Source organism: Malaya genurostris, chromosome 3 (assembly GCF_030247185.1).
Source record: "Malaya genurostris strain Urasoe2022 chromosome 3, Malgen_1.1, whole genome shotgun sequence".
Lineage (NCBI taxonomy): Eukaryota > Metazoa > Arthropoda > Insecta > Diptera > Culicidae > Malaya > Malaya genurostris.
Genome location: NC_080572.1, coordinates 214792995 through 214818897, shown reverse-complemented (window position 1 = coordinate 214818897; position 25903 = coordinate 214792995). Strand labels below are relative to the sequence as shown.

Here is a 25903-nt window from a genome sequence, read left to right as displayed (position 1 = left end):
CGGCAGGATATCTTTTACATCTGCAGAATCTTGCTTAGCTAGGGCATGTTCGCTCACTTTCGCTTTCCGGTCGTCCTGTACAATTTCATGTATTATTATTATTGTCATTTGTTTTACGCCGGTTTCATCCTCCAATATGTGTGGTTTTGACTCAGTTGGAAGTGGAGTTTTGATCATCACGTAACTCTCAAAACCTCTATCTCATGATGTAATCTACATGATCAACAGCTTCAAAATATTTCTCAATCTTTCTTTTTTTGGTTTTGTTTCTGTTTCGGGAGGGGTTAGGGCCCTTCGGCTCCCTCTCTGGGTACGTGGCTGTCGGTAACATTTAAAGTATTGAAACCGTTTGAATCTTGTGAAATAACATTTCAATTTACTGAATACTCTCATATCAAGTAAAAAACTAATGACTCCTTCATGGATAGAATAGAATTCACTTGAATAATGTATATACTCATTTTCCATCAAAATTAGATACAAGTTTTCGTTTCGATAAGATATATCATCAGGCTAATTTTGTTCAGTGTATTTCAAGTCATTGTAGGATCATTTCTAATCATTTCATAATTTTGACATTTCCAGTAGATTTTCCCAATAAGTGACTCTTCAATATGTTAAAATTAAGATGCCAAAACTCTTGTAACGCTTTTTAACGTCTATAACTAACATAAGAGTAACGAATGTAATGCCTTGTAACACTTGTTCATTTTAAACATGTGATACATGTAACGTTTTGTAATACCTAAAACTTAAAAGTTACGCATGTAATGATTTGTAACGCCTATAACTTACAAAAAAGCAACGCATGTAATACTTCGCAACGCCTAAAACTTATTTGAAGTAACGAATGCTACTCTTCGTAATGCCTCTAACTCACAATAAATAGTCCATGTTACACTTCGTAACGCCTACAACTCACAGAAAATTAACGCATGTAATGCTTTCTAACATCAAAAACTTATAAAGCGTAACACATGTCACGTTTCGTAACAACTGTAACATACAAAAAATAACTTACAAACGGTAACGCTTCGTAACTCCTAAAACTTACTAAAAGGTAACGCATCGTAACGCTTGTAACTTACAATCGAGTAACGCTTGCAACGTTACGTAACGTCCATAACTAATAAAAAAGTAATGCATGTAACGCTTCGTAACATCTACTGCTAACAAAAGATTAACGCTCCGTAACACCTAACACGTACTAAAAAGTAACGAATGTAACGCTTCGTAACACCTATAACCTACAAAGAAGTAACGCATCGTAACGCCCATAACGAAAAAAAGTAACGCATGTAACGCATCGTAACGCTTATAACCTACCAAAAAGTAACACATGTAACGCTTCGTAACGCCTTTAACTTACAATAGCACATATAACGTATTAAAAGAGCAACGCATGTAACGCCGCGTAACGCAAATAATTCACAAAAAAGTAGCTGACGTAAAGTAACACATGTAACGCCGCATAACGCATATGATTCGAAAAAAAAACGCATGTGACATTTCGTTACGTCTATAACTAACAAAACTGTAACGCATGTAACCCTTTGTAACGCCTATAACTAACAAAAAAGTAACGCTTCGTAACACCTATAACCTACAAAAAAGTAACGCATGTAACGCATCGTAATGCCCATAACGGAAAAAAGTAACGCATGTAACGCATCGTAACACTTATAACCTACAAAAAGTAACACATGTAACGCTTCGTATCGCCCTTAACTTACAAAAACACCTATAATACCTATAACGTATTAAAAAGTAACGCCACGTAACGCAAATAATTCACAAAAAAGTAGCTGACATACAGTAACACATGTAACGTCGCATAACGCATACGATTCGAAAAAAACGCATGTGACATTTCGTTACGTCTATAGCTAACAAAAATGTAATGCATGTAACGCTTCATAACGCCTATAACTAACAAAAAAGTAACGCTTGTAATGCTTCGTAACGCCTATAACTTACAAAAAAGTAATGTTTCATAACGCTCCGTAACGTCCATAACTTACAAAACAGTAACGCATGTAACGCTTCGTAACGCCTATTACTAACAAAAAAATATCACTTCGTAACGCTCCGTTACGCCTATAACGTACTATAAAGTAACGCCTATGATTCACGAAAAAGTAACGCATCTAACGCATCGTAGTGCCTATATTTAACAAAAAAGTAACGCATGCTTCGTAAAGTCTATTACTCACAACAAAGTAACACATGTAATGCTTTGTATCACCTATAACACACTAAAAAGTAACACATGTAACGCTTTGAAACGCCTACAACTGACAGAGAAGTAACACATGTAACGCTTATAACTTACAAAACAGTAACGTATGTGACGCTTCGTAACGCCTGTGATCCACAAAAAAGTAGCACGCGTAACGCATGTAATGTTTCGTAGCGCTCATAACTCACAAAAAATTAACACATGTAACGCTTCGTAACGCCTATAACTCACAAAAAAGTAACGCCTGTAACCTAAAAAAGGTAACGAATGTAGCGCTTTGTAACGCCCATACCTTACAAAAAGTAACGCTTCGTAATACTCCGTAACACCTATAACGAACTACGAAGTAACGCATGTAACGCTTCGTAATGCCTATAATTAACAAAAAAGTAACGCATGCAATGCTTTGTACGTCTGACTCACAGAAAAAGTAACAAATGCAACGCTTTGTAACGCCTATAACTTACTAAAAAGTAACGCATGTAACACTTCGTAACGCCTGTAGATCACAAAAGAGTAACGCTTCGTAACGCCTACAACTCACATGAAACTAACGCATGTAATGCTTCGTAACATCAAAAACTTATACAGCTTAACACATGTAACGTTTCGTGATGCCTGCAACTTACAAAAAGTAACAGTTCGAAACGCCTAGAAATTACTAACGTAATGCCTAAAAATACGTAACACATCGTAGCGTTTGTAATTCACAATCGAGTAACACTTGTAACGCTTCGTAACATCTTTAACTCATAACAAATAACTCATGCAACGCTTCGTAATGTATACAGTTAACAAAAAAGTAAGGCATGTAACGCTTCGTAATGCCCGAAATTTATAAAAAGTAACACATGTAACGCTTCTAACTTATAAACAAGTTACGCTTCGATACGTCATAACTCATAAAAAAGTAACGCATTCAACGCTACATAACTCCTATAACCTACAAAAATGTATCGCATGTAACGCTTCGTAACATAAAAACTAACACACGCTTCGTAACGCCTATGACTTACATCAAAGTATCGCATGTAATGCTTCGTAACGCCTATGATTAACAAAAAAGTAACGCATGTAACGTTTTTAACTTACGAAAGAGTAACGCTAGGTATAACTAACAAAAAAGTAACGCATGTAACGGTTCGTAACGCCTGAAATTCACGAAAATGTAACGCATGTAACGCCTATAACCTACAAAAAAGAAATGCTGTGTAAGCTTCTTTAACTTAACGTAACTTGCTGAGCCCGAGCGAAAATATCTTAGGGAATCGATACCGAACGCAATCAATACGTTTGTGCCGATCTTGAGAAACGACGGAACGGAAAGTTAGGAGAAACTCTACCTACCTAAGCTCGAGTGTACGTCGTAAAAGTTGCCGAAAAATATTTGGAAATGGGAGATCAGTTTTCCACCAGCCATATTCTTAGAACTACACTGCTACTTCTGACTACCATTAATTTTGGTCGAGGGCACCCGTATTAAATTAGTAACAATAGTTGCTTACGTCGAACGACTTTTGTTTGCACTTACCTGTACAATTAGATCTGCTGTTCGAAAAATTTGTTCGATTTTGGGAGATGCTTTAGGTTGCACAAAGCAAAACGCATTACTTTTCCTCGATTCAAAAATTGTTTATTAGAAAAAATAAAAAAATATTCATTTACGACAACATCTTCTTATACTTCTTTCGCGTTCCAATCAGAACTATTCAATACAGATACTATTTCTCTTTCCGCCGGTAACGATAAATGGACGAAAAAATGTATTTCCATCTCTGCTTAGGTATATTAAATTCTCTCTAGCTCTTGTTTTGCTGTGTCCATTTTGAAAGAATAGTAAAAGTAACAAATTGTTTGTATGATTACGCTATTCTTTGACATTACATAACAGAGTAGATAATTAGTCATAATTCGTGGATTAGAGTGCTTGTGTTTACTTTGGTTTTTTGTTTCCTTTAGCACGTGTTTAATTGTAAATGTATGTAATAGCTTTTCCTTTTAATGCTTGCATGCGAGCTTGCTTGTGCTTGCGCTTTGGTTGTCTATAGAAGTGTCAGTTGACTTTCCTACAAGTTTAGCTTGTAGTGAAACGACTCATTCGCTCCTGTCTCTTACTTATTACCCATATTGTTCGAACATTATTCTTCTTTTATGGCCACTTATATCCGGATAAGTGACATTCTGGTTTTGGTTTCGTACCTTAAATTTTCTAGCAAATACACGAGTAGAGGCTTAAATACAGTGTGTTTGTATGTGTGTTGTTTGGCTTGGATTTTGCACTCAATTATGTCACTATAAAATTGGGAGAGAGGGTGGTGGGTGGTTCACGACTATTTTACAAGTGTGTGTGTTTGTGTAATTTTGGTTGAATTATTTGCTTATAATTATCGGTCGTCTTACTAGTGTCGGTGTATGTGTATGTGTGTGAGAGTGTTAGTGTTATAGCAAACTTTACAAACAGCTATTTTATTCCTTTGTATTTTCATTTTACTGTGTAGTGTTTTTTTATTTCATTATTTCATTTGTTTACTAAATCACAATCTTAGCTGAGCTGTATCATTTTAACTATCTATTAATAATTCTGCTTTAATTTACATATGGTAATCAACTCTTTGGTAGGTGGCATTTTCATGATTTGGAGCGAACATAGAACATAGAGCGAACATAGGATTTGAATGTATCGAGTGAAGTTGAAATCGAATCTGGACTCATTCTTGCAAGTATGTTCTTTTAAACGGAAACTCAGTAATTATGTATTTAAGTAACTCTATCGTGAATGGAATTGTTTGATTCAGATGGTTAAGAACAATAAATTAAAATTAGTTGTCTTTTTCGAAAAGCTTTTAGTGTCATAACATAGCAAACATGAACTTTATATTTGTTTAGAATAACGTTTAACATTTTAGAATATTGTTTGATCTCTTGGATTGCAAACTTAGTTACTTCGTAAGAGATTTCATATTCAGTTTTAAGATTAACAAAATCAAATTGTTCAAACTTAACGAAAACTTCTTGTAAAATAAAATGTAACCAAGCACGACAGTAACACTAACTATTATTTCTATAGTGACAATAATCTTGACTAGTCTATCAAATTTTTGCGGCGTCCTAAACTTCCTTTCGCACCTGATATGTAATATGACAAAACTAAGCACTTGAGTAGCACGTTATTTTTTTTTGTTGTTTTACAATTTCGTGTTAATAACAGTTGCTGTAGTAGTTATAGCTGTTGTAAAAGTAGTATGTGTAGTCGTAATAGCAGTAGTTTGCAGTATGCCTATCACTGTTGTATAAATATAGTAACTTCTATGGGCACATGAATCACAATTTTAAATCCTTTAACCATTCCTTATCCCGCTGCTTGCTGTGTGATGACGTTCAAATTTATCTGACAATGATGGATTGGGAATACACAGTTATGGTAACTCTCTTGAACTGAGATGATGAAAAACATTTTTGTTAGAATGTATGGTGTGAACTTTTACATGCAATTTGTATAATTCAAATTACGTCATTTCATGTTTTTTTTGTTTGTCGTGACACACACACACAATAGATTTTGGAAGCTGGAATTTTTAACCCAGTTAGTGTTAGTGTTTGATTATTGCATAATTATTGCGCCAAATGTGATCACTACGAGCCTACGTTCACAGTCTTTTGAGCTGAAAAATGTATGCTAAAAATCAAGCTTAGCGGGTTCGAGAGCAGAGAGTACTAGAGATTTGGAAAGACTTTTGAGTACATTGAATAGTAAGCAGTAAAGGATTGGAAATTATTTGATTGTATAGGGTGATTTTTTAAGAGCTTGAGAACTTTTTTAAACAATAAAACGCATAAAATTTGCAAAATCTCATCGGTTCTTTATTTTAAACGTTAGATTGGTACATGACATTTACTTTTTGAAGATAATTTCATTTAAATGTTGACCGCGGCTGCGTCTTAGGTGGTCCATTCGGAAAGTCCAATTTTGGGCAACTTTTTCGAGCATTTCGGCCGGAATAGCCCGAATTTCTTCGGAAATGTTGTCTTCCAAAGCTGGAATAGTTACTGGCTTATTTCTGTAGACTTTAGACTTGACGTAGCCCCACAAAAAATAGTCTAAAGGCGTCAAATCGCATGATCTTGGTGGTCAACTTACCGGTCCATTTCTTGAGATGAATTGTTCTCCGAAGTTTTCCCTCAAAATGGCCATAGAATCGCGAGCTGTGTGGCATGTAGCGCCATCTTGTTGAAACCACATGTCAACCAAGTTCAGTTCTTCCATTTTTGGCAACAAAAAGTTTGTTAGCATCGAACGATAGCGATCGCCATTCACTGTAACGTTGCGTCCAACAGCATCTTTGAAAAAATACGGTCCAATGATTCCACCAGCGTACAAACCACACCAAACAGTGCATTTTTCGGGATGCATGGGCAGTTCTTGAACGGCTTCTGGTTGCTCTTCACTCCAAATGCGGCAATTTTGCTTATTTACGTAGCCATTCAACCAGAAATGAGCCAAAATTTGAACAAAATTTGTCGATAAAAAAGCGGATTTTCCGAATGGACCACCTAAGACGCAGCCGCGGTCAACATTTAAATGAAATTATCTTCAAAAAGTAAATGTCATGTACCAATCTAACGTTTAAAATAAAGAACCGATGAGATTTTGCAAATTTTATGCGTTTTATTGTTTAAAAAAGTTCTCAAGCTCTTAAAAAATCACCCTGTATTACATAATTAAGGAAACTTTTTATTCACAGCAATTGTTCATTGTTCGTTTGTTCAAAAATTGGTCCGATACTGAATCTCTTGAAATTAGTTGCTCTTGCTTGAGTTGGGACGTTTTAAGCTAACCTCGTTTTATTTTTACCAGTAGTCATGGTGTGACTTTCTTACAGTAAGCTTTGGTGGCATTTGTTTCTTCGAGATGAAACTTATTCTAATTATGTGTTGGTGGGATGACTTGGGATCTAGTCGATTGGGTCCTGTCGAATCAGTGTTCAGTTAGCTGCGTATTGGAGGGTTATATTACAGAAAAAGAAGCCCATATCTTTCGATTAATGGTGGAAATTTTGCGATAGTTTTATTTCAATGAATTAAAAACGGGATTAACGGAAATCTACCCGATTACTTGGTCTGGCTCAGTAATTCCTGCCCACCAGAGGGGCGTTAGCTAATTTTTAGTGGATAGTAACACAACAGGTGAACAATAAGTCCTAAAAAGTGGGCTTTCCCATTTAAAAAATAGTATCTGAGATAAGGTCAGAGCAAAATGTATTCATGACAAATTTATGTAGACATGTAAAAAAATTTCAAGGAATCGTTGCTAAATTTCGTTTATTATCAAGCCAATATATTACTTGCAAATATGAATAGTGGATCATTTAATTGCTTCCATGGTAACTTTTCTCATCAAAAGAACTGCATATTGTCTCTATGCCTTGGGATACATCGCGCGGACAACAGCCTGCCGCTTGAGTTTGCGTTTAACAATGTCTCAATATGATAATCGTTAATGTCTCAATATTTTTTTATTAGACGTAGCTTTGGTGTCTTGGGGAAGTTTATGTCTTCGAGCAGGAACGTGCTCGTGAAATACCATTTCATGATACCGAGATGATAAATCCGGTCGAAACAGAACGAAGCATTTATACTGCTCGAGAAAGGGAACCAAAGTTTGTTCTGGCGTTTCGGTACATACAATTTTTGGTTAATGATTCTCGTCGTGGTATAAACATCGCTCTTCAAGCCTTTGGAGCAGATGGCTCGCCAAACGATGTATTTCTTTTTCGAACTTCGGGAGCTCAAAGTATTTCAAAATCTCTTTTTCATTAGTAGTATTAATTTTCGTGCTCAGGAAGCTCTTTTAAATCTGAAAGTGATGACGGACCTAATTTGCTTGGTTTGGCAACATTTTTAAATTTCAATTACTTTGCGTGCGAATAGTTTGGGTTTTCACGATGTGCGAGCAAAATTTTGACACTTTGCTACTCTTGTTTCAATGCCATGCTAACAACCGAGAAGTAATCAAAATTAAACAGTACACATGATGTTTGACGAGGTCAAAAGCAATATAACGCAATAAGACTAAAACTTTTGCGCTTCACATACACGGTTGAAGTTTAAACACTGATATATTTGCTATACACAATAATATATGTACTCTGATCTCTCTCTTCAAATGTTGAATGTTGAATATGGGTGCTTACACAATCTTCGCTTTTAGAATTCTCTCAGCATGATTTTATTTCGAGATTTTATGATATCTTAAATTTCCAGTTCGTTAATATATGGAAATAATTATGAATAAAAATCTTCACCTATATATCGGTACAATAACGAAGTCAGAATTATTCAACGTTTTCTAGTGAGGTAATTTGCATATCTAAATTACTAACGGAGTTAGCTGCTTTTTCGGATGATGTGGAATTAGTTGCGAAAACTAATGGGTTGTATGAAATGGTTAGCTATTCTTGTCTCTGGCTTATATCAAATTTGTAGAAAATCAATTGCGCACCTTGAAAAAATACGCAGTTTCGTCCACATATGCCTAAGCCTGTTTTGCAACAAAAAAAAAACAGACTGAAAAAATGACTGGTAAAATGAAAATAAAGAAACACGAAACCAGGTGTCCCAAATTTTCAAAGACAACTCTCAATTTGCAATCTTCTCCGTTCCGGGGAAATCGTTCTGCCAATAGATCTACTATGGATGTGAAGAAACGCAACTCAGAAGACTTTCTGGTAGTAAAGAACTTATTATATGAACGGTCTGTTCACAGCTGGCATGGTTCAGATATTAGTCTCAAGTCGGTGATAGAACCCATTTCGTACCAATCGAAGTTCTCTTTGGTTATCCGGCTAGACGGTAATATGTTTGATATGATATGTTTGACTTTACTTCCGCCGTTTTTTTTCCAAAATTTAAAGCTTTATTGCGAAAAAGTGCTTACAGATGTATTATTCAAAGTATTGTCCGTCGCTAGTGACAACTTTCTCCCATCTTTCCGGAAATTTTCAGATCCCGGCTCGAAAAAAGGAGTCCTTTTTTGACGCTATCCATGAAGCAATCCATGTTTCCAACTCTTCGAAGAATTGAAAATGTTGATCTGCTAGACCGTGTGCCATCGAACGGAATAGGTGGAAGTCAGAAGGAGCGACATCTGGGGAATACGGCGGGTGGGGCAAGACTTCCCATTTCAGCGTTTCCAGGTACTTTTTGACCACATTTGCGGCGTGAGGCCTAGCATTGTTCGTGTTGGAGGATAACTTTGCCATGTCGCTCTTGATACTGTGGCCGCTTTTCTTTTAGCGCGCGACTAAGGCGCATCAGTTGCGTTCGGTAGCGATCTCCTGTGATGGTTTCACCCGGTTTTAAGAGCTCGTAGTAAATTGTTATTCATCTTTGAAGGTTTTTTCTCTTCCATGTTTGTCTTCGTCATCGAAATCACCATTTTTAAAACGTTGAAACCACTCCCAACACGTTCTTTTACTCAGAGCAGCATCACCGTACATATATGTCTGAAAGTATTCGATGCGCTTCAGTTGCATTTTTTTTCGAATTGTAACAGAAAAGTAAAACTTCCCGCAAATGGCGAGAATTGGGCACATAAACAGACATTTTCGATCGTAAATAATACGAAAACAAGAACAACTGTCACTGAAACGGCGATGACAATTCGTTAGGCACTGTACACACTCACTTTAAAGGCATTATCATCTATGTATTTTGACCACCCTCAGCCGGTACAGTCACCTATTGGGAAACGGCGGATACTTTTTCTAGATTAGACTATTCTTAAACGCTCGAATGGCTAGAAATATAAAAAAAACCCTAGAACGAAGTGATAGTTTAGTGAAAAAAGTATTCTTGTAACTGAAAGTAGGAAAAGAGAAATTCCTGCAGTTGTGGCCTTTTACGACATGGAAACAGGAACCCAGCATTTTTTGCCACCGGATTTCACACGACCTCTAGGCGGGTTCAGTACGAAGAACGATAATAGGTCCATCTTTTTTTTGGATCCTAGCCCCTTCAATATAACGCCATTAAAATAGGGTTGCCAAATACAAATCTAATTTATATGTGAGAGAAATGTTTGCAAGCCTGTGTCACTGGGTTAGCACCATTATCCACTAGGATTGGAATTCAAAAAATTAGATCGACAACTTTCTATCACCTGCTGTTCGAAATGTCGTAGTTGAAATACATCTGGACGAGATTTTTGTCTAGTATCTCGGAATTATGATTTGACGCAAAGGGAAACCACGCGAGAATCTGTACTTACTGTGACAAATATCTCCCAAAAGCTTTTCTCAACTCGCTAATCCTTGCTAAACTTTCTTAAGCCCACTTATTTTCAATGCTTGAGCGGGAAATAGATTGGAAGATCAAATGAAAGAAAACTCACAAAAAGATGATTTTTCAGGAAATAGATAATCCCTACAGCAAGACTCGAACCTGCATTCTTATGCATTGCGTGCATATGCGTTTACCATATCCGCCACCCTGAGTCAAAGTTTAGACTGATCTCCCCCTAGGTTTGTTTTCACAAACTTAGACAATGAAGAATTGCACAAAATATGCACTCACTTTTCTCCGAAATGGCAGAACCGATTCGAATAAACTTTGGCTCAAATGAAACCAACGTTGACCAAATTGAAAATTTTTGAATTTCATATGGACTTCCGGTTCTAGATTGTGGACTGAAAAAAAACTGCAAATTCCACAGTTTGCTTTTACAGAAGACTTTGTAAAAATGAGTTCATTTTTAAAAAATAATGAATAAATTCCACTTTTTCGCAGATCTAGCAAGTTCACGACTCCACAAACTCACATCGGATATACCGGTCCCCGAAATCCGGTTTCGGAAGTACCGAATATAGTTGTCAAAAACATCCAAAACGGAAATCATTCACTTTTCTCAGAGATAGCTTGACCGATTTTCTCAAACATAGATCCAAATAAAAGGTCTTATGGTCCTTTTCTTAATTCCTGAACATATCGAATATCAAGCCGTCGTATAGAGCGACGATGATGTACCAATGATAACACAGAGAACAGACATCCAAGTAGATTTCAATGTGTGTAAGAAATTTAACGGTTATTTGTCAAAGTGATCACCAAGTAACAATTTGCCTATAGAGGCGAGCAGTCCAATCGCTTGTAGGCTCTTGCGCTTGAGCTTCCATACAATGGTAATTCACGCGTGCAAAGTCGTACGCAACGGTGATTTTTAACGGATTTGCACTTGTATGCGATTTTTTGAAAAAGTTTATGCTAGCTTGGATGTCTGTTCTCTGTGATGATAGGTGATGTAAGTTGTTGACCATACGCACCGATTTCGCTGTACTGGTTCTCAAAACCCGGTTTTAGGCAGTACTGGAAGAAGGGGTTCAAAATCTCCCAACCGGAACTCACTCACCTTTATCCGAGATGGCTCAACACAAAAGTCCCAAACAAAGGAGAGGTGTGTTTTAAAATTTCAAACCGTCTTTTAGGCCGATGCTGCAAAAAAGAAACGGAAGAAATGGCACCATTGTTTGAATGATTTGACCCCATAATTTTGTTGTTTTGTTGTTCAATTTTGCAATGACTGAGTGGAAACATATATTGAAGAAGCCAAATGAATGAGAAGCTCACAGAAAAGTTTTTTTTCTGTTAAAAATACGCTCAGAGGCAGGACTTTAACCTGCGTTTTTATGCAATCCGTGCACACGTGTTTACCATTACCGCCACCCTGAACTGTGGAAGACACAGTTCTAAAACAGCACCGTTTTTTTACATAGAATAATGATTTATAATCGTTTGTTGCCTTCTCCACTGTGCCAGTTGCTGCCTGGCTATCATCCTATAATTATTGATTTCACAATTCATACAATTATATATCAGCTGAATTTCTGGTGGGAAAACTGTGATCAGTACATACGGAACTGTTGTCACAAATTTATCCGAGAATTTATCAACTGCCCTTCGACGTGGAACCTTTGTTTCTGCAATTTAAAATGAACTAAAAAAATATATTCACTAATATTTAGTTGAACTCTCCGGAATCCGGAATTTGATAGGCTCCGAATGTAACTTGCATTCGGCTACCAAGTGCCGCTGTATGGATTTATAGGTATCAATTTTTCATCAAGCAGATAAGGGCCTTATTCGGTTCAGTTGATTAACTGACGTGCTTTGTGAGCTGATGGTCTTGGTTCAAGTCGCGCTGCTGATATCGATCTTTTGATTTTTATTTTATTCGACCATGTAATTTGATTATTTATTCGACCATGTAATTTTCAAATCACACAACTTTACGTGTTTTTGAATATAAATTTGTGAGCTATACGACGCACCATTTATGTGCATCTTATAAGATGAAAAATCACAAGATTTTTTCAAACTTTGCTTGTATTATCCAAGAATCGATATGTACATTTGCGCACGGGTTATCAAATTTTATTTTTATAGGACCTCATGTATAGTCTCATACGGTCAGTACTTCACAGATTCATGTGTTCATATAGTCCTCGATTGCCGGATAGACTACTGAGATTATTTTTTTAATGTTTTGTTGATTGAGCATTCAACCTAAAAATCACTAAAGCATTTAACCACGGTGAAAACGTAGATTTTACGATGAACATAGCGTGATAAGTAAACCAACAGTCTTTCGGATGGGTTAATTGAGTGAACTCTCCTACTCAGTGCTTGAGCAAAAATAGGTACAGAGCGAGAAAACTAGTGTTTGATGGACAAAGAAGATGTTTGGATGCATGGTACCGGTCGTGAGACGGCCAGGATGTAGACCATGTTTGATGTACGTTCTATCATGCCTAGTCGTGTTGTAGAGCTGTGTCTATCACAAGGCTTAGGGTGGCGAAATGGTAGTGCGTATGCACGGAATGCATAAGAACGCAGGTTCGTGTCCTGTCCTGTAAGTTTTTCCTTCATTTGGCTTCTTCAACATATGTTTCCAGTCAGTTATTGCAAAAAAAAACAAACTAATTGAGTTCAACTTTCAAACGTTCTTCGAAAGTTGCAGGATAAGGAAAATGTTTTGTGCAGTAGCGAACAGACAAAAGCTATGATCGAGCTCATTTACCTGAAATATATGTCCAAGTGCACTACTGTATTGAAAGAATATTTAGATAGAGACAGACGCTGTCAAAAGTAAGAATTTATAAATTTTTTGCCCTATTTTTTCTTGCTCTTAAAAATCTTAAGCATGAACATCACTGCCCACCTGAAATGCAGTAGCGTCCACTTTGAAAATCACTGATGTAGTGCTGGCACCCAGGAAATATTTAGTACATTTTGGGTGCTAAGTGCGGACCCAACACAGATTTGTGAAAGGTGATTGTTTGATGAAACTATCCTGGGTCAGTTTTAGTTTTCTCAAGCGAAAACGACATTAAAAATTGTCGTAAAGCAGTGAAAAGGAATTAGAATTGTATACAAGCTTGAACACCAGCCCATCAGCGTTTGCTGTGACTCAGACCCATAGGCTATATTGGGTACTTGGTGATGACTTTTCAAAAATTTCAGTTAAATTTTTTACACACAATGAAGACTAGACCCGTAGCGCAGCCACCGGTCACTGAATGGACAAACCCCAAAAACACTCTTCTTCTAGAGAACCAAATCATCCTGAGAGCTGCCTAGAAATGTTGTTTTTTTTTTGGTTTTTAAATATATGTTACTGTTCAAAAGCTGCTGATTGTTTGACAAAGTGGGTGTGTTCCTAATGCAACTTGTATTTCGGTAAACGCTTCATCTTTGGTTTGTTCTTTCCGCATCGGCACTATCGAAAGTAAGTCGTCTGATTCAATCGATTAGAATATGTTATTTTGTTCTAGAGAGTAGTAGAAATCTTCTGTGCTCTCACACTTTATACCGTGTGTCTATATTATGTTCGTCTGTTTGATCGAAATCGGTTTTTTTTCTTTTCATGTTTAGATTTCGTAGAAAATGGGTATAAAATACAATGTGGATTTAACGGTTTGTTTCACTTAAAAAAGTTATACTGGTTTGTGTTTGCTTATCTGACTAGGGTTTTCTCTTACCTAAGCTTTATCATTGAATCGTTTTTTTTTACCGCCATATAAATATTCATATAATTATGCTGACTTTTACTTAAATAATATTGCTATGATTTCTGTCATTCCATACTAAACTGCTACTTGATTGCAATATTTTGTCATTGGCTTGGCGTGTTTGGTTTGTTTGTTTTCTCTTCTGAGTATTTTTTTTTCATTGTAATACAAAAACAAAATCATTTCTGTTAGTGTATAGTGTTTTTTTTCTCTGTGTTTGATGCACGAGCGATTTGCTAGCTCAGGCTTAATCGAGATAAATCCCAAAAGTACTCTAATAATCAGGTAAAATACATTACTATTCGCATTGGCAATGGAAAGAAGAATAGTTGGTTAACAAATGGTAACCAACTAATTTCGGTCGCTTGGATGTGTCTGGCTACTGATTTTTTTGTGATTGCAACGTGAATTTGACTAGTTGTGGCAAAATCTCCTATGTACAATTGTATTTCACAATCTTCTTTCTATATATTTGTTTGTCATTACAGCATTCATAATGTTCAGTTTTTTTTTTGATTTATTTTGTTTGATGTTTTTTTAAAAGGCAGTATTTGTTTTTGTTGTTTTGCGTTTTACTATCATCGTCAACTATTGGTTAGAAATCACAGGCTGCTGTACCTGCTGATCGATGATCGCCTTCTAAGTATGTACTTGCTCGGCAAGTCTAAAACCTTTTTACATTTGATCAATATATTCAGGTGAAAACCAAAATCTGGATTTCGCTTTCGTATGGCTCTGCTAGGGATGCTGCTTCTACCTGGTTTTGCGTTGGTTATGGCTTTGACTATTGACTAGCGTTGAACTGCGACTAACAGATCGCAACTTAAATGTAGTGTATTTTTCCGAAGCATCTGTATCGGTGTTTCCAATTCGCTACAGCAGATTATTTGTATAGATCTTGTGAAGCAGATGCTTGTTGATTGTGTTCTAGGAAAATCCTTTATAGTGTATGAAAAAGAATATGAGAAACACCGCATATGCAGACGGAAAGGTGATCCGGGCAATAACATCAATCGTTTTTGCTACCCTAATAGGATGCGGTGGTTCCTTTTTCCGTACTTGAACGAAGCATGTCTGAAAACATATAAATAAAGAAGTTTATTTTAAAGCCACATATGAAAAACACAATAATGCACAAAGTTCAGTCAACAGTTATTTAAATATAGAAAAAATAAAACTAACAACTCGAGATATATGACGGGAGAAAAGAAAACAGGAAGACAGGAAGACAAGAAGACAAGAAGACAGGAAGGCAGGAAGACAGGAAGACAGGAAGACAAGAAAACAGGAAGACAGGAAGACAGGAAGACAGGAAGACAGGAAGACAGGAAGACAGGAAGACAGGAAGACAGGAAGACAGGAAGACAGGAAGACAGGAAGACAGGAAGACTGGAAGACAGGAAGACAGGAAGACAGGAAAACAGAAAGACAGGCAAACAGGAAATGAAGACATGTATCAATTTAAAAAATTCTGTTTCATTCCCAAATGATCGATAAACGAATACGTGGTACGCGCCCTAAACAACAACCCATATAAAAAAGAAAAAATAAACAAACTCCCATGGATGCGTGGTGCGACCCGAGGAAATTTTCAGAGCGAAACTACGCAATTTGAGTCCGATCTAGAGCGACCCCAGGTTGCTAAAACAAACTAATCAAAAGTTGTTTGGGCGACTCTGGGTCAGCTCTCGGGCTGCTCTGATCAATAAACGAAAACGGTATCTATCTACGTCCGTTTTCGCTGCTAATGCGCATTATAGTCGAAGAAGAAATAAAAATAAAAATTTGAAAAAGATTTTGTGCACCTTATCATAAAACCGTCAGTACTGACTAAAACTTCTGATTCTGTCAAATTTTTAAATAAAAACTCATAAATTACGAAAAACTAATACCGTTTTACTGGCCATATTTTCGATTATATGGAGAAAAAAAAAAACAAATAATAAATGTTGTTATTCGCGATTAAGTTCTACCCATTCTTGTGCAGGGTAAATTTTGAAAAGGCGAATCATAGTAAAGTAAGTCGTATTCACCACAAAACTTGCTCAAACCAGATGTGTATTAAGCACTATGCCTACTGTTGGATCGTATTAAGGGGCTGTCCATAGAAGACGTCACGGTTTTTTGACGATGTTTGACTCCCCATCCCCCCTTTGTCACAAATTGTCACATAAGCAAAGGCCCCCCGCCCCCCCTATGTCACATGTCACGAATTCAAAATAAATAAAATTCATCTCAATACATTCTCCATATGTATGACAAACCATACAAATATGAGGGAAAAATCGATTTATTACATTATATCCCTAAAACTACAAAATCATCGAAAATATTTTATTAATATCAATTATATAAATTAACAAAAGTATTTGGTTGAAATTGATGAAACATTTAAATCATCTGTTTTATTCCTCCTAGGGGTACACAGATATATTATTGTTTTAGGTGAAGAATAATATTTCCTTAGTGTAGCATACAGGGCTGAGAAAATAAAGACCAAAACCTCATCAAAACGAGATCACTGCCGGAGAATATTTTCATGATCAGTTGATCAGTGAACTTTAAATCACATCGATCAATATCGGTACTGATCTTCCGTCACACAATGGGTAGTGATTTTGAGCTAAAATGATTCTTGATTTATGTAAGTTCAATCATTGGATGATTCGATAAGCTTTGATGTTGGTGGAGGAAAATCACATATGATCAAGATAAGACATGACATGATCTACGTCTGAAATCGTTGATCTCCCGCCCTTTTTCAAATGGAGTACAATTGAATAAACTGATTCAGAATCAGATAAGAGAAATTCTTATGATATACTATTATCAATGCTAGAAAATCAAATTACTGAAAAAATTGTCAGCGCATAACTTAAGTTAAACCGTTTGAAAACATCTTTTTCTTCTTTACTCATATTAGGCAAAATTTGTTAATTTCGCTAATTTACTCGCTCCTCCGTGCTCTTTTGTTGATCACAACAGAAATGATTTCCTGCATCACTCATTTCTGAATTTACAAGAAGAAGCTTTTACATCAACAAATACACGTTTTCCTATAGAATGTAAAGTTCATTGTGGAAATTTTTTCAGGAAATAGGACAAAGCAGTAAAATAATTAGGTATTTCAAAAATGCGCTCATTGAAAACATTGGACGTCACATTCCAAAAACTTCCTCCCCTTCCTCCTGTCACAAAAGGTCACGTTTTATGAAACACCCCCCACCCCCTTGCGGCGTGACGTCTTTTATGGACAGCCCCTAAGCTGTGGATTATCACAAAGAAATATCTCGTGTGTTTAATATGTTTCTATGGATTGTAGAGCGACATTTACATCGCGATTGGGGGTATCAACCAGAAAATTCATGTGCAACACAATTGTTCCGTTTTGCTTTCAATAGGCTTGGTATCTTGGTTTTACAGGAAAATGCCATCGAGTGATATGCCGCGAACAGCGCCCAGTTGGTGCCCAAGGATATGAACTCTCCCAGCACCCCCAGTTCTGTGTTGAGGAGAGCGATCGAGGAGGCTGTCCAAAAGTGATAGGGGTGATAAAACTATAGGCCCGACAATTCGTATATTTTTGAAAATAATATTTTGTTTTATTCTGCACTAATTACACTTGAAAAGGTAGAATGACGTGCTTTAAAAGAAAAGTTTGAAAGATTTACATACGTGATCGTGAACTTAGCTAGAGAAACCCGTTTGATAATTTTTGAATGTAAAAACCGAGTTAAAAACCTTGAGGGAAAATCCCGGACACGAATTTTTCTATCCAAAAATCGTTTAAAATATTTATATCATGCAAGAAGCAGACAAAAAAATTACGTGCAAAAACCGGATAAAAATTTAGTTGGTTCCTCTGAAACAAATGTTGAGATCTGGATATCAAGTTTTTTCGACGAATACCGTTGCGTCACTGGCAAAGCATGGTTTTCTTTTTTTTACAGTATTTGACGAGATAAACTCGACTCAGTTTACCCTATTAGGGGAAAACTGCGGTTTGAATTCCGTTTCTGCGACAACTTTTTCGCAGAATTCAATTGTATTCGATGGTCTATTTTCCAATCTATTTTTCTCGATAGATACTGATAAATCCCAGAACGAGCTAAAACGTCTCTACCTCCTTCCTATACTGTACACGCTCTCTGAATGTAACTGAAAAATGAGTGACACATCCAGAGTTGCAAATTTCCAGTCATGTCAAATGACCTTGACAGACTGACTAAAATCATCGTCAACAGTAATCGGTACGGTCAAAGTGTCTGTCAAATGAGATACTCGATAGTTCTATGACCAAGTAGAAGTATACTCAGTCAAAGACAGACGACTTTTTTGTTTTCTCTCTCATTCTCCTATTCCCTGTTGAAGTAAAAAAATCCATGAGAGTACTAACATAAACATAAATTGATAAAGTTTTATTTTTCTTTAAAACCTGCCTGCAAATTTAAAGTGGCATCCATTATGTGAACGACATGTGGCTTTCGTAACAATATTTTAGTGGGAGGAAAAAGTTCCTGGCAAAATTTTAGAATTCACCGCATTCGCAATATTACCTAACTTTTCACGCAACCATTGTGGTATTGCTTATATGAAGTTTCTGATTCGATATCGGATATGAAACAGCTCAAATGAACTCATTTGTACAGTCAATATAATAAATAGATTTGGAATACAACCCATTGAAATTTTTGATTTGCTTTCACAAGCAATAATATGAATGATCTTCTCATCTGTTACAAACACAATAAAAATAACTGTTCATAACAATTGTGAAACATCTATATTTAAATAAATTATATTTGATACTTTGGTTGTTAAGGGCTGCCAGATCCATGCTGTGTTTCATAGTGGCAGTTGACAGCAGAATTGCAATTTGTCAGTCACGTCGGATGACGGACTGACTAAAATCATCGTCAACTGTAATTTGTACTGTGAAAGTGACTGTCAAATGAGATACTAGATAATTTCATGACAAAGTAGAAGTATGCTCAGTCAAAAACAGGGAACTCCTTTTGTTTTCTCTCTCATTCTCCTATTCTCTGTTGAATCAAAAAAAAATCAAAGAGAGTACTATCATAAACATGAACTGATGAAGTTCATTATTTTTTGCAAAAAGTCATCGAACTTGAAGTTCTTTGGAGTGAATGACTATATTTCAATTTTTATGCTGTTCGATCATTATTTAGTCACATCGTAATCAAGCAGTGACAGGAGAAATGAAGATAATGTCAATTGCTTCGGCAATCAATGTGCGTCTTGACGAGTGGAATATCGAGAGAATTTTAGGTTTGACTCAGCGGCTCTCAGACACTCAATGCATGGTGATTTGAAGAGCCTGGTTGGCAGCTGTCCAGTATTTTTTGTGTTAATGTGCAAATATTTCGTGTCACGTTCCAAAAGTTATCGCCAATTTTTAATACTGATGTAATCTTATTTCCAGGTAGTTTTACAATGAAAAAAAGAAATGGTTCACATAATTTTCTCACCAGAAAAATTATTCTTTTCAACCATAAGTATGCAGTCCCACGTACTTGTTCTTTGAAAAAATCGTGCAAGTGATTCTACAATGATTTAATCGGAATTAACGATGATGCAAAACTTGTCCCTTGATAAAAAAAGTAATAAATGAATGCACACTCAGATAGAATTATTCCGCTCAATTGTATCACAAAACCAGATCCGATTAACGAAAAAAAACTTCACCTGGAAATCAATCGTAAAATTTCATTTTCATTTCCTGGGGCGTAAAAGATGTGACGACGATGACGTAACAGGAAAGTGCTGTTCAACCGAATTCCATCGTGTAATCATAAATAATGTATTTTCCATCGTTCAAATCATATTGCTTACCTCTGTGGCACAGCCGTTGTTGGCCGAGTGTGTACAGGGACTGGTTCCACCCGCGCAGCTCGTGCAGGCGACAATCTCGTTCGGTCCACCGGAATCCCGTTTCTTGACACCCTACCGGGAGGGAATATCGTTAGTAAATGGGTAACGTACGGTTGAAGCAATCGTTACAGTATTCAGCACTGGAAACACATCTCAATGTAATATCAATTAATTAACTCATAAATCATTTGATTTTCGTACATTTCAATACTAGCAACTAGGCTCCATTAGCATAAATTCCCATTAGAGCTAGAATATAGCTAGGATCAATTACGATTGATAAGACTGAAGTCTTTTATTTCTATTCAAAGAGATATGCCACATATATTCTGCAGTGTTTTTTTTCCTGTTGAAATTATGAACATTGCTGTGATTGATTGGAATTGAACTCACAATCAGTTCGGAAAAGAACATGATAGCAGCAAGAGACAATCTATCGCTTCGTTGCTCGTTCGCAGCTGTAAGAAGATTTCGTAAGCCGGTCGTCGCATTTCCCCATCCCGGGACAATATATAAGGACAGCTAATGTCACCGTGAAAAAGAGTCAGGAGGAGTGAGAGTAAGAGTGGTAATGTAGCTTTGTCGTGATTGGAATTTGGTATTTTGCTCTGGGGGAAGTTTTAGGCACACGGCAGAGAACAACAGGTAGTGAATTCTGATGTGATTTCTTGTTCACACGGAAAGGATTTCTGATGGCTCTTGAAGGTACACATGCAGAGGATAAATGTTCGAAACTTGGAGGATTGATAACAAAATTGGGCGTTACATTCATTCTTCTACATAAATAAGGATCCAAATTACGTGAGCATCGGGGTGACACTACATTCATACTACACACTTAAAATAAGAAAAACGACTTTCGTTGGGTTTCAATAAAAGTTTCATTTTTGTAGTGTGTCTACAAAAGGGTGATTTTTTGCTGGTATCTTTTTGACAACACTGTTTTTAAACTTACTCAGTTTGGTCTATAATTTAATCATGAATCGACTTACGAACGAATAACGCTTGCAAATGGGCGCTGTTAAAGTTGGAGGATGATCCGCTTTTTTTTATCGAGCTCTACCGTGTGATAATTGACGATTATTTTTGTCCAAAATGGAAGAATTGGACATGCCTGACATGTGGTTTCAACAAGACGGTGCCACATCCCACACAGCACGCGTAACAAAGCTGCGGCCAACATGAAATCATCTTCAAACATTACATTATATTGCTCGTTCTATCGATTCCAATAAAGATGTCGTCCATTTTTTGTGTTTTTTTTTTCGAAATTACATCTTTTTCATCTAAAAAAATCACCCTTTATTTGTAAACAAATAAATTTTCCCCTGGTTGATTGCATTGTGATAATATGTAAGAGTATACATTATAACAATAAAACTCTTAAGCATCTGAATTTGTAGGAACGTTCGTTCAAAATTCCAATATTTACCAGATTGTAATTTTCGCCATAACAATCATCAGGTGCGCTCCCAGAAAAAAATTTGAGTGTGGGTTTCGAACATGATGATTAATTTCCATACGCATGAAAATATGTGTACAATTTTTTGAATTTTTTTTGGATAAAGTCGTTTGTAGAAAATTTTTCGTTTTATAATTGACTTAAATATGATGAATTTCGCGCTAAATCATATCCGCAGTTGGCAAAATTTTCTCAGGTTTGAATGAAACTTTCTGGACATGTAGACTTTGCCATAAAACGTCACATTGCATACTTTGTTTTTCCAAAATTGATCTAGGCTGTCTTTTAATTAGGGCTAAACTTTTTTAACCATTTATATTCAAATAGTTGACGAAAAATGACAAAGCCTAAAAAATGTATTATACTATTGATTTTCACTTTTTTCATTTATTATTGGAAAATTTGACTGATTAAATTTTCCAATAAAAGTACTGAATATCTTCCATATCGAGTACTACACTGAAAAAATTGACTTTAAAACTTTGAAATCAATTTACAAAGAAAACATTTTCTCTGATAACAAACATTTACAACATAAATTAAACTGAAAGTCATTACCATCTAAAAAATTAATAAATCTTAATTTTAATAGGAGATTTCACAGAATACTGGTTGCCCGATATTTGCCAAAAGTATCAGTAAAGGAGAAGAAAAAGTTTTATTTAGAAACACTTTTCTCCCAAAATTGTCCACCTTACAATGGGTGGCCGGTTAGAAGGGAACATAATAACCTACCTTTGGACAAAGTTCCGTTGAAGTCGAAAGTCGTGTTCTTTTTTTGTAAGTCGACTTTCAATTTTGAAAACCCATTTTTTCTGTGTAGTAATCGAATAGAATTGAATTGCGCAAAACCGCATACGGAGTTAACAGCAACACTTGACCAAAAAGCCATCTTTCAATAAATAAACAGCATATAGATTTTGTTACAACAAGCTACTTAGTACACTTTATTTTTTTTCACAAAATTGACTATCTTTTGAAAAGGTCTAGACGACTCTACCATTTTTTTTGCAATTAATTAGAGTAGCAAAATGACAAATCCTTCAGAAAATTGTTGTTCTGGTGATGTTCTCAAAATAAGTCTAATTTTCGAATGAATATACTAATCGAATTTGACATTGAACAAAATCGATCTAAGTCAAATTACAAAAACAAAGCCGCTCTTTATTTTAATAAAATTTTGCCTCACTATAGATACTTATGTGCCCTACCAATCTTTCATACATTTTGAGATGGGCGTTTTTCTAACAAAGACTTTTTCTTATACAGCACTGATACTTTCTGCAAATATCGGGCAACTAGAACAGGGTATTTCTATTCCTTTTCTCACAAATTGAGATTCATTGGAATCTTGGATGATTATGATTTTCAGTTTTGTTTGGATTTTAGTAAACAATGAAACAAAAAACTCAGTTTAAACAATAAATATTTCTTGGGAGAAAAATGGTTTTCTTTGTAAATTGATTTTAAATTTTTGAAATCAATTGTTTTCAGTGTAGGAATCAATAACAATTTTTTTCAGTATGTTTTATTGAAAAATTTGACAGATTTTGTTGAAATCACTAGTATAACACTTTTTTGTAGAATTTATCATTACCAAAAAAATCCATTGGGGAAAAAACTTGGTTAAAAATGTTTAGCTCTTTTCAGTAGACAGTCTGGATAAATTTTGGAAAACCAAAGAAAGCAAAGTTATTTTTTGACACAAAGACTGTCAAGAAAGTTTTATTCAAATCAAAGAGGGTGCTGCCAACATGTGTTCGATTTGGCGCAAAACTCGACCTATCTATAAAGAAGAGTTTTCATATTCAAATATTTTAAGTTTCGGGAGGGGTTTGAGCCCTGGAACCCCTTCCTTGTATATACAAATGAAATTTATAAATGTTAGGCATTCACATGTGTAACACAAAGATGCATTTTACTTTAATATTCTTCTTTTATGTTGAGTAAACAGATATTCATTTCAATATTTAGTTTCCTTTTGCGAGATTATCACCCCTATTCTGTACGTCGATCGGTTCAAGATATTCCGATTGAATGTGCAATTTCCATTCTGCATTCCATTCGAATTGGGTATGAACTCGAATATCATTCGTTCGAGTTGTTAAATTTTCGAACATTACTCGATCGACTTGCGTATGTATTACTTCTGTTCGGTTTAGAATCGTTCTAATTTGTTTATACAAGTGTGATGGTTTCGTTATATAAATGAATAATATGAAAAGAACGTGTAAGTAGCGTTGACAGCTTTGATGGTTAGTGTTCGAAATTTCTGGTGTTCTCTAACGAGAGTCGATCGAATCATACAAGTCGAACGGAATCAAGAATGCAAAATTCGAACTAGAACGAAAGTGTTGATTCGTTCGTATCACAAATCCGTCGGATTGCAGAATCGGGGTGTATAATTTTCATTTATGGAGTATAAATTTTTATTGAAAAGGGATCGTGTCACGAAGCAAAATTATTTTAAATTGTAGCTTCTACAACTAAAGAACTACTGCCTGTTACTGAGTACTTTAATCAAAGCCTATTTCATAAGCAGAGTTTTAATTGGTCTCTAAGTAAACTTCCAGTGTTCTGAAAACCACTAGTAGATTTCGGAATGAAATTCCAGATTTCATGCGTCATATTGGAGGGCATTACGGTACATTTCGTATCAAAAAAGAGTCATTTTTCGGAAAGGCTACTTTCGTTCTTCATCATGAAATATGCTCGGTTCAAACTTTTCAAAAGCTATTTTGACGTTGAAGACAACGAGTGTTGCTCTGGAGCTTCGAACTTTTTCCAAAACGAAGAATTTCAAAGCTTTACTGACTTGGAATCCATGTTAAACACAGAAAGAGCTTATGCATTTGATCTGTATCTAATGAGGGAATCATTTTGGAAAAATTACATGCAAATACAACTGCATCAATGCATCAATGAAAACTGCGGAAAAGCTACCGCAGAGACGGGACTCGAACCCATAGAAGAATCGAGCGTGCTTCACTGTGGTCGGGCGCCACGCCATTCAATTATAGTCATGGCGTCGTATCGCAAGCAGGGTTGCCACATTTAAATCTGCATTTTTCAGAAGAAAAATCATTAAATCTGTATCGGGGGATCGAAAATTTGAATTGAAAATCTGTATATAGAAGTGATAAGAAATCGAAGAACAACGAAATGAAAATGTCTTTAGAACCCAAATCTAAACAAATCAAAATTTCCCTTCGTCTGAATTTTATTATGTTGTCGTTGGAAAAACGCTGAAATTTTTGCGTTTGAGCCTCTCGAAATGACGATTTGATGAAAAACTTTTAAACCCCAATCTGAAAGTGAGGACTTATCCCAATTATTTTTATTTTCGTTTATAAGATATAATGCAATAGGCAATCTGTGTGAAGCGTAGAGAAATCTTTATTAGCAGATGGGACGTTGGTAACACCCTCTTAGATTCTAATAACTGTACATGAAGACTTTGTCACAAAAATCACACATGTTTTACCAAAAATTATCCAGACTGTCTTTTGAGGAGGGCCAATCTAATTTTACCATTTTTTCAAATAGCTGTAGTCGAAAAATTACAAATTCTACAAAAAAGTGTGAATGTGGTTTTTACAAAATTAGTCAAGTCATTTTCATCTAACAATTTATTCAATATTCAGAATACTGGTTGCCCGATATTTGCCAAAAGTATCAGTAATAGAGAAGAAAAAGTTTCAGTTATAAACACTTTTTTCTTTAAACTGTCCGCCTGTATTGTAACATGGGCGGTTGGAGGGGAACATAATAACCCACCTTTGGCAAATGTTTCATTGAATTCGAAAGTCGTGTTCTTGTTTTTGTAAGTTGACTTTCAGTTTTGGAACCCGATTTTTTTCAGTGTAGTATTCGAATAAACGATTTTTGCGCAAAAACGTATTCGGAGTTAACAGCATACACTGGGGTCTCTTTTTACGCGGCTTTTTCGCCACGGATTTCGGAAGTTACGAGGTTTTTTTTTCACGCGGATTTTCAAAGTTACGCGGTTTTTTTTCGGAATCAAAAAAAATTCGATTTTGGAAGTCTCAAATTTTACTATGTCCCAAAGTCGATTTTCACAAAAAAAAATATTTTAAGATTACATCAGATCTGGACGTTTCATTCATTTGGAAGACATTTGGCATCAATTTTTTTTTTTAGATGGAGGTTTTTTACGCGGATTTCCGAAATTACGAGATTTTTTTGCGCAGTTTTTTTACGCGGTACGTATCCCCCGCGTAAAAAGAG

The 25903-nt window shown here is 35.8% G+C and overlaps 1 protein-coding gene across 31 annotated transcripts in view; it reads right to left on the bottom strand.

Moving 5' to 3' along the window:
• Positions 1–3850: 3850 nt before the first annotated feature.
• LOC131434953 (glutamate-gated chloride channel) overlaps positions 3851–25903 on the bottom strand; it is a 449131-nt gene continuing 427078 nt past the window's right edge. For 22 of the 31 annotated variants that reach the window (XM_058602298.1, XM_058602294.1, XM_058602295.1 and 19 more), the window contains 2 exons: positions 20155–20265; positions 3851–15375 (listed from right to left, as the gene is read on the bottom strand). In XM_058602298.1, the coding sequence (XP_058458281.1) occupies positions 15229–15375; positions 20155–20265 (258 nt within the window). In that variant the 3' untranslated portion in view covers positions 3851–15228. The remainder of the gene's footprint in view (positions 15376–20154; positions 20266–25903) is intronic. The other 9 variants (XM_058602299.1, XM_058602313.1, XM_058602316.1 and 6 more) reach the window with 1 other exon arrangement.